A 10,317-nucleotide genomic window follows, 5' to 3' on the forward strand; every position below is an offset into this window, starting at 1 on the left:
GAGAGAGATATCGGTGCTGTCCGTCAATCAACACATCCGCCGTTGCCAGAGGATTTGGAGGGAGACCATCGCCACACTCAACCAGTCATCAGTGTCTGTTAAACGCTTCGCTGACGCCAGGAGACGTCCCGCCCCCGAGTACTCTGAGGGCCAGGAGGTATGGCTCTCCTCTCGAGACATCCCCCTCAGCTGTTCGTCTCCAACTACCTCAGTCCCTCCAAATCCACCCTACATTCCACGTGTCCCAGATCAAGCCTGTTTCTTCGAGCCCTTTGTGCCCACCGTCCGACTCCCCACCACCCGCCCTGGAGGTCGATGGCCATCCGGCCTTCACAGTGCGCCGCATCGTGGACTCCCGTCGACGAGGTCGCGGATGGCAGTACCTCGTCGACTGGGAGGGCTACGGACCGGAGGATCGCCAGTGGGTCCCAGGCTCGTACATCCTCGATCCTGCACTCAGCGAGGAGTACGAGCGTTCCCGCCCATCTACCTCTTCCGGACTGCAAGGGGCGGTCGTTGAGGGGGGGGGGTACTGTTGGGAGCTGGAGAAATCCCATCTTTCTCCAGCAGAGTCCGCCGTGGATCCTCTGAGGGAGCTCCCTGCACAGCTGCAGCTCGTCAAGATCATCAGAGGATCCACTACTTAAGCTGTCTTCAGACCTTGCCTCAACGCCGCAGTGTTGTTCCAGTTGGTCAGCGCTAAAGCCTAGATCCTCTGAGTATCTCCATGACTTTGAATCCAGTCTGGATTCTAACTATTATCTCTGTCTTCCAGGAAACCTGTGCCTCCTCTGAGAAAGCTCTGGAAGAGCTAACCTGCCGAGCCGACCCTCTGAGCCAAACCCTGAAGATCCCTCTGAGAAACCTCAAGCAGCTCAGGACTGAGCTGGGACTTCCAAGCCAAGTTCTGTTCTAACAAGACGTGAGACGCTGAAGCAGCTAACGGACTCTGCTGATGAACCCTTCTCCAGAACCAACAGTGACTCTCCCAAAGTTAACCTCAAGAACCCTCAAGGTACAATCAGTGAACTTCTGGAAGTAAAACCCTGCCAGCAAACCGCTAACTGTGCTGTCTCTCACGCAGACTCCGGTGAACCAGTATCCAGGCCCCGAACCAGAATCAGTACATTCTGTGTGTTTGTGCTTTAATAAACTGTTGAACTCTTCATCCTTGTGTCCGTCAGTGGTGTTCTGCATAACTGGGTCGCCTTCAGTGAACCCATCATGACACATGTGATAGGTTTGCATGCTGGGAACTTTACTTTTTTCCTCTCACAAGATGGCAGCCATACCAACAACAACATTTTATGGAAAGAGGAGAGGTAAGTCAAATATTCTTTATCTATTGCTGTTTTTACCATGATAACTATATATATTCTTGTTTATTAATGTGTCATCAACAATATTATTACATCTGAAAACACTTTAATTATTTATGTTTTGAAATAACAGTCATTTAATGAATGTCAACTGTAGTGGACACTGGGACCATTTTAATGTATTTAATGACTGCACATTGTTGTAGGAGACAGAAGCGAAGCAGAGAGGATTCTGTACCAGATGATAGAGGGAGATTCAGATTTGGAGCTGTCAGATGAGGAAAAGGATGAGAATGAGTATCAGCCTGTAATAGGGGAAGATAGTGACGAAGATGGAGAGGAAGAAAATACAGGAGAATCTGATGAGACAGAATCAGAGACAGAGAGAGAGCCGGAAAGTCGTCGTCCTCTGTGGGCCAGGACAAACTTGTATGTTTTATTTAGTTTCAGGCTAATGTAATCAATTTTATTATCATGTTACTGTAGATTATTGTAGAAGTTATAGTCTGTATAACAGATGTTAAATATATGCAAGTTGCCTAAAAAAATGCTTGTGAGATTGGTCAATATTACATCCATGACACTGAAATTATGGTGTAAAACAAATGTAGTGTTTTTATTAACTTTATTTTTCTCCCATCCCATTATAATAGATTCACACCTGTGCTACCTGGGCTTCCTGCCGATCACAATGACCCTAAAATCTGTGAATACTGGAGTCCAATACAGTACTTTTCACAGTACATTGATGACAAAATATTTGAAGATCTGGCAGCCTTTACAAATCAAAGACAGCTGCAAACAACAGGAGTGTCACTGAATACTACTGCCCAAGAAATCAAAATTTTCTTTGGCATATCAGTCCACATGGCCTGCCTTGGCTGTCATTGAGTGAAATTGTTTTAGGCTAGAAAAACCAAAGTACCAGTCATTAGGAAGAAGATGACAAGGGGCAGGTTCTACAAGCTAAGAAGCTCACTTCAGATTGTCAATGACCTCGATGTGAGTGAAGAGACAAAGAAGTCAGACATTCATTGGAGAGTCAGACCATTGCTTGACCGTGTGAGGCAAGGTTGTCTCAGCCTTCCAAGGTGTGATAAAGTGTGCATTGATGAGCAAATCATCCCACTCACAGGCCATTGCCCAGTCAGGCAGTATGTGCCAGGAAAGCCAAACCCTACTGGCCAGAAGGTCTTTGTACTTGCCTCTCCAAATGGTCTCATCCTTGATTTTGAGGTTTATCAGGGCAAGAACACATTCAGGGGGCAAAGACTGGGAGTTGGAGCTGCAGCAGTCTTGCGAATGGTCGCGTCTCTTCCTCCAGGAACTTATGTGTTCTTAGACCTTTGTGACAGAATGCTGAGCTTCTATCGCATGTCTACCAAGACGAAGAGGTGGACATCACGTGTGATGACGCATTTCTTTGATGTTGCCATCACAAATGCTTGGATTCAGTACAAGTCTGACAGTATAGCGCTAAATCAACCAGCTAAAAACATAGAGCACTACCTGGACTTCAAACTGCATCTGGCTGAAGAGCTGATGGATAGTCCAGCATTTCATGACAGCAGTGAAGACAGTGAGGAAGAGTATCACCCACCAACCAAAACAAGGATTCCACAACCAGAGCCATCTGTACGCAGACTAGGAGCTAGACACATGCCAGAGATGATGGACATAAAGCATGTGGAAAGATGCAGGAACAAGGGCTGCAAAGGCAAGACATACATGAGGTGCACCAAATGCATGATGTTCCTCTGCATAACAAAAACGAAAAGATGCTTCCAGGATTATCACAGCTAAAATATCCAGAGGAAGATGAAATGCAGAACTGCTTAGTTATATGTCTTGTAGTTTATTGTTGAAGTAAATACATGTATTTTTGCTGTTGCAAGCAACAAACAAAAGAAGAATTTTACAGAATTGTATCTGTTTTTTATCAAATGTCAAAGGTTCTTAGGTAAATATCACTTTCAAGACATAATCTTTTTTTATTTCTTAAGCTTATTCTATTTTCCCATGAAAATCGTCCTGTTGTCCTCCACAGTGGACATGCAATAAAATTAAAATTAAAAATATATAAAAAAAAATTAAAATTGTAATGTGTTTTTTTAGGTCCAAATACATGGGAAATCACACAAAAAAAGAAATTGTAAAACATTTTTTTTCTTCGGTTCTCAGGAGGATATAGAAAGACTTTTAACAGATTTTGGAATTATAAAGAACAGGGGAAATACTATGAAATTTGCAGAATACTCATAAATTAGCAGATACTATGTCGGTGAAACCAGTTATTTCTCATTTAGTTCCTTGGTATGAGACATAGTTGGGTCAATAGTACTAACAATGTTAGTATCAAAAGGAAATATGGACAAGATCGCTTTCAAAATTTGCATGTTATGCTGCATTTTGATCTGTTCTAAATTGGTTTTCCACTTCTTTTAGGATGATCCATTACCAGCGGTGAAGATTGGGATTCTGCAGACAGATTGACAGAATAATTTGTGAGCTTTATCTTTAGGCTCAATCAGAGGATCTGTCCAAATCGAGCAAATTGGAAAGCACACTTTAGCCAAAGCAGAAGTGCATCAGGTAGGGAGGTAGGAAGAGGAAGCATCATGCTTCCTTTCTCACCCATGACAGTGTTCTTATGTTTTAACCCACTGGTGAAGGAGAGGGAGTTAGGAGGAGCAATGCCTTAGCTCCCACTTTACTCTAACTACTCTATTATATGTCAGTCTGCCCCAGGGCAGCAGTGGAAAGCAGATATATATGTGGGTTGCCCCCATCAGTGTGTAAATGTGTGCCTGAATGGGTTAATGAGGACGTTTAAAGCACTATGGGGTCCTCAGGATACTATACCCTTTACCACAGGAGAGCACGACATTTTAATTCCTTTACTTGAGAGAGAAACTTATCCACCATCCAAACATAGCAGTCAGTCTTTTACCAACTGAAACCATGATCTTGACTTTAAGGAGCTCCTCTCATCCTGGCTGTGAACCACTATAGTACACAAAGATGGTATTGACTTAAAAACAGCAAAAGAACAGGATCATAAAAAAAGTAAATATGAGATCTAAGGGTAGCCAAACAAGATGCTATCTTTTCAGGTTTCTGACGGAGAATTTTGAAAGTTTTTGATTTTCAAGTCTAAACCCGAATAGGGAACATGCTCCATCAAGTATACAGATAAAGCTTTTTTGTTATCAAGGGATCAGATAGGCCTTGCAAGCAACACCGGCGCCCTGTGCACCAACTCTGGTTTAAGAACAGAAGTCCCCAAATGTTTGTTTTTCAGCCTTCCCCTTTAGTTTACATGAAAAAACCCAGACCAATTTGTTTGTCAATACAACAAAAAGCCAGCTGTAGTGAATTACATATTGCAATAAAATAAACCGCAATCGTATTTGAATCACAAAGGTACCAACTTTAAAGTGTAATCATTTGAACTTTAATAGTTTGCTTTTTTCTTTGACAAATTTAACCAGAGGTCAGTACAGTACTCAAAATTTAAAGGTATAGTGGAGACAGTTCTTTTTCCAGGTGGATCATCAAAATAAGCGGTCCTCCTAATTGTCAATCATTCTGGTGATATATTTACGTAAGGCTGCCCTACGTGCTCGTCCTCATTTTCACTTACCAGTGATGAGTCTAACATATATAAAAATTTGCAAATCTTCTATTGGAAAGTAACAATATATGAGCGATGCAAACAGCAACTTTTAAACAGAGCATGCACGAGGAGAAATGGGCTTGTGCATGCTCTCGCACGTGTTCAATAGGCACACTATCAGGAGCGGGTACAGGGTGGTGCATTTTCATTTATTTTTAAAGTGGAGAAATCGGGAATCTCTTCAAAAATTCGCGAAAATCCTCAACAATACCTTTAAAGCTACAGTGTGTAATAATTACAGGGATATACAGTCAGAAATGTAATATATTATACATAACTATGTTATTTATCATCATCTACGAGCTCAGCCTCTTAACCTTAATATTTGCGTTGCCTTAGAATTCGTTATTTATAATTACATAGGAGCGGGTCTCGCAGCCATGGAGGCAGACATCTTTGCGCTATGGCAGCGCAGAGCCAACAAACTAGTGATTGCGAGATCGCCCATTACGCTCGAAAGTAACTACGGCAAGTTGAGAGAGATTAACTGAGACGGTACTGAACAATAGATGGCAGTATTAAAATTATCTATGTAAACAAACCTCATCACTTGAGAAGGTAGGTGATGCGGACGTCTTGGAAGACATTTTGTCCCGTAACGCTCGCCGTACTGTTGGGGGGGAGAAGCGGTGGGGGGGAGATGTTCATGTTGCTGCGGTCTGCAGTCTGAACGTTAGATGTCGCAAAAAATTACACACTGTAGCTTTAAGTAAGAGTATTACTACTTTTTCATAGTTTTACTCAAGTAAAAGTAAAAAGTAGATTTAAAGAAAATACTCAAGAGTGAATAGTAGACTACACAAGTACTGAGTAACTGATCTACTTACTTCCCATGATCATAACAACTGATTTACTATGTAAACTTCAACAAAAATATTCAGTGATATGCATATTCTGGCGGTTTTAAGTATAATAAATATTGAAATTAATATATGGGATAAGAAATAAAGCTATTAAATACAGCAATTACACAATACAAAAAAAAAAAAAAAATATATATATATATATATATATACCGGTATATATATATATTTACTCAAGTAAAAGCTACTCCTAAAAGTATATTTTTATTTCAAAAACTTACTCAAATAAATGTAACTAAGTAAATGTAACTAATTACTACCTAGTGTTGCTCTCTAAATTAACATTGCTATTAACACAAAATTCAACTCATTCGCATAGAGTGTGGAATCCGGAGGTTTTGAGTTTGAGCCCCACTCCCACAGACTGCCACTCTGGGTCTCTGAGCAAAGACCCTTAACCCCACACTCATCACCCAGCGCCCAACGATGGCAGCCCAAGGGGATGGGTTAACTGCATAGGTAAATTTCGTCAATGCGAGATCAATAAAGTTAAATTCCAATTGCTCCTTCAGTGACAGACTGCTGCACCCTAAATGCACCAGGGAGCATTATCACAGATCCTTCCTCCCAGCAGCTGTTAGACTTTATAACCACCACTGTTCCCAACAACCTCAATAAGTTGCTACATTCATGCCTATTTGTTGTCACAGTTTCTATCTTAGTCAGTAAAATAACATGTTGCTGTCATTTAGCACATCTCTGATGCTCCTGTATATTGATTATTTATTGGTTATTTAGTGCACAGTATTTATATTGTTAAAGCACTTTACAGTACAGCATTTTATTTGTTTATTCACCTATATGTTATTTTTATACACTCTTCCAAGGGCCACATTTTTGTGAACAATTTTTCTATAATCTTTTTGCTGCTACAATACCAGTATTTCCCCATGGAGGGACAATAAGGGGATTTTCTATTCTATTTCCTATAATAAGAAAAAAAAAAAAAAACAACAACCATGAACCAATTCAAACAGATAAAAACCAAACTTACTGACATAAACAGTTAGCAACAAGTAAAAAAAATAAATAGAAAAGAACATTAATTAATCTCTGATGTTGCCGTTATTTTTCAAAGTAAAACAATTCAAATCTGTAGAAATTTCCACAGCTGTATATTGGTTACTTTATTCTCCATGTGCACAATATTTAGATTGTCATAACACTTTACAGTACAGTACTTTATTGTTAATCTTTTAACTCTTCACCATTACTTTATTCGTATACCTTTTTCTAAGGTCCACATTTGTGTGACAAATTTTTTTCTATAATATTTTTGCTGCTGTAAACACCAGAATTTATTGTGGGACAATAAAGGTATTTTCTATTCTATGATAGCTATTCTATTCTATTTCATTCTATTCTATTCTATTCTATTCTATTATTATATATGCTATACTATTCTATTCTATTCATATCCCAGAACTGTTATTACAATGAGCCCCCTGCATAGATCCATACATACAGTATTTAGATATGAATTTAAATTACTGCTATAGCTCATATTAGGACCATTCATTGAGTATTCTGTGAACTGAGTGGGACCCCGACCCCAGTGTTGGGAACCACCCTTTAGAAGCAGCTCCTTGATATTTTATGGGAATTCCTGGCATATTGCTTATAGCTCTTTATTGTCTAAGTGGAGATAAAATCCCTCTAATTACTCTGCTAGCAGGCATTATGTGCGAGACCAGTTATAATTTAGAGGAAATAAAATTAGCAGCTTAACGAGGAGCCTGTTAAAATTATGAAAATAAGAAGGAGAGAAAGGCTGACGTAAGGTGATCAGAGTTGGCCGGTTGACGCCTGCGCGGGATATACCGACTTTAGAGAGATTAGCAAGAAACTGTCCCCTTATGCGCCACCGTAGGACGCCATATTGGCTCAAGTAATTCTGCGTCTCAATTCGCAGGCTGCGTACTTCCGAGGACGCAGCCTACCTAGCCTCCGGAGGACCCAGACTTGGTAGGCTGCTCCGGAGGATCCTCAGCCGTTGGTAAATGGGACTGTCTAGCCTTTGGAGCACTCCCTGGTTGCGACACGACGTCATCACGTTTACCCCAAACACAGCGCGAAACAAAATCCGACAGCTCGAGAAATACGGAAAGAAACAACAAAAAAATAGATATGGAAATTTTTATTTTTTTTATTTACTTGTTATTGGAGGAGGAGAGTCGCTTTGACGGCTTCGGCGGCAGCAAAACCGGCGACGGATTTTTCTCAGGCTGGCAGAGCGCAGTGGAGAGGTAAGATCTACCTGCTATTATTCTAACCCACAGGGGCCTGCTAATGATCAGAATATACCAGCTATTAAGTAAACGCTTGTCAGCAGATTGATGAATAGGTTTAAATATCAAGTTTTATATTTATTTGTAAGTTTGTGATTTATTTGTTTGTAACTTTAGTAATTTGAATTGAATACTTAAATGTGTACAAACCCTGTAAATAACTGACTTAAATCACTACTTTCACCATTACTAATGTTGTGTTGAGAAGCCAAACTGTTGAGAAATAAATCCTTTTTGTCTAAATTGTTATCCCCTTACTGCCTGGTTTTATTTGCAATTTTATATATATATATATATATATATATATATATATATATAAACATAATACAGGAAAAAAAAATCAAAATATAAAAACGAAAAAACTAAGTTAAATAGTGGATCTAGATGAAGTAAAATTTAATTTCTAATAAATCATGTAATAAAGATAAGGAAAAAAAGATAGATGACTGAATAAAAATAAATATTTTTGTCTTTTTTTTTCTACAGGTCATAACAGCCCCAGAGGATGAAGAGCAGGACGACATGCCAGAGGATGAGGAAGGGGAGAACGTGGAGGAGGCAGTCAGTGGTGCTCCATGGCGGGACCAGCTGTCTGCCCTGGAGGAGGGTCTACCTGACCACCGTTACATTTAGATGGCAAGTAGAATCACATTTTAGCTGTTCTCATTTCAGGGTTATAAAAACAGTTTTAGTAAAGTCATTATTTTCTGCGTCTTCTTGAACATTTTTAGTAACATGGCAGCCATTGATTGGATCAGCAGTGGAGAGAGGCAACCCCCACCCCCCAGATGATGTCCCACTCGCAGTCAGAAGACTCCAAGCTCATCTGTGTTGCATCCCATCCAGTCCAGTAGCACCACCAGGGACTCCTGCTCAGTCACAATTGTATATATATGTTCTCTAGTAATATTTACTGTATATCTTTTGTAAATAGTTGTAGTAGTTAATTTTAAAATCTAATGTCAATAGTTAAAAATGTTTAATAGTTTATTGTAAATACTTGCTTCTCTAAAAATAAACTGATGTCACTGAGAAGTTGTTCTAAGTTTACTTAAATTACAAAGAAGTAATGAAACAGATGATGTAAAAAGGTTAAAAGACTTTAAGAACACACCGACAGCAATAACTTTTATAAACAATTTAATAATTTAATTTAACCATAACAGCAACACAGAACTTCAACTTGTTAAAAAAAAACACCAAAAAAATAATAACATCTGTCCACCATCCTCTCCAATAAATGAAATAATCTGTCCATCCTTTCCCGCCTCCCTCTGCCATCTCCTCCCTGATTAAATCCACCAACTCGTCACTCCTTCTTCTCTTCGTCCTTTCCCTCCTCTCTCATCCTCATTCTCTTCCTCATCTTCACCCTGATGCTGCTCAGCCTCTGCAGCACCTGGCCCTGGTGTTTCCTCAGGGATGGAGGCAATTAGGACAGGTGGGGCAACAGAGGGCCTCTGTCCTAATACCTCATCCATGAGGACAAACCAGGGCCAGGTGGCAGCAGTAGGCTTACCACTGACCTCCTGCCCTGGATCTTTGCATTCCTATAGTAGAGGAAAACAATGTGTGTCAACAGATGCTATTTTCTGTAGTGTTTCTTTAAAGCTAGAAAAAAGGAAGGTTTCATGATTTGGATGGATTGATGAAATTCTACAGAAAAAGACTTTGGAATGGTAACCTGGAGATTACTTTTTAGGCTTACTCAAAGTGTAAATTAACATGAATATAATAAATGAAAGATGTAATTTCCCTACACACACATTATTTATATATATATATATATATATATATATATATATATATATATATATATATATATATATATATATATATATATATATATAAATATGTGTGTGTGTGTGTGTGTTTCAATACATTATCCAAACCTGAACATACTTTGTATTTTTTTTTTAAGTTGTCCCACACAAGGATCACTTCTATCGCAAATATGAGATTTACAAAAAGTGGCATCTGAGCAACATTTGATGTGATCAAATTATTATATTTGTACGTTGGTGTTTGAACAGGACTTCTTTTAACTTGTGTGACTTTTACATAGAAATGCAACATGTAGATGGAATTCTGCCTCAACTCTTCCCTCCATCCGACTGCAGCAGTATTTTTGGCTCCGATGATAAGGTGGTCATTTTATCCACTCCTCTGTC

The 10,317-nt window shown here is 39.4% G+C and overlaps 1 protein-coding gene across 2 annotated transcripts; it reads left to right on the top strand.

Moving 5' to 3' along the window:
• The first annotated feature begins 1,253 nt into the window (after positions 1-1,253).
• On the top strand, positions 1,254-3,276 carry LOC119771273 (piggyBac transposable element-derived protein 3-like). Of its 2 annotated transcripts, XM_038276358.1 has the most exons (3): positions 1,254-1,322; positions 1,973-2,313; positions 2,458-3,276. In XM_038276358.1, the coding sequence occupies exons 2-3, from the start codon at positions 2,262-2,264 to the stop codon at positions 3,120-3,122; spliced, it is 717 nt and encodes a 238-aa protein (XP_038132286.1). In that variant the 5' UTR covers positions 1,254-1,322; positions 1,973-2,261; the 3' UTR covers positions 3,123-3,276. The 2 variants fall into 2 exon arrangements, with proteins under 2 accessions (XP_038132286.1, XP_038126859.1); XM_038270931.1 differs by having other exon boundaries at positions 1,973-3,276.
• Positions 3,277-10,317: the final 7,041 nt, after the last annotated feature.

The sequence above is a fragment of the Cyprinodon tularosa genome, unplaced genomic scaffold (assembly GCF_016077235.1).
Source record: "Cyprinodon tularosa strain WSP-4 unplaced genomic scaffold, ASM1607723v1 ctg1, whole genome shotgun sequence".
Taxonomy (NCBI): Eukaryota; Metazoa; Chordata; class Actinopteri; order Cyprinodontiformes; family Cyprinodontidae; genus Cyprinodon; species Cyprinodon tularosa.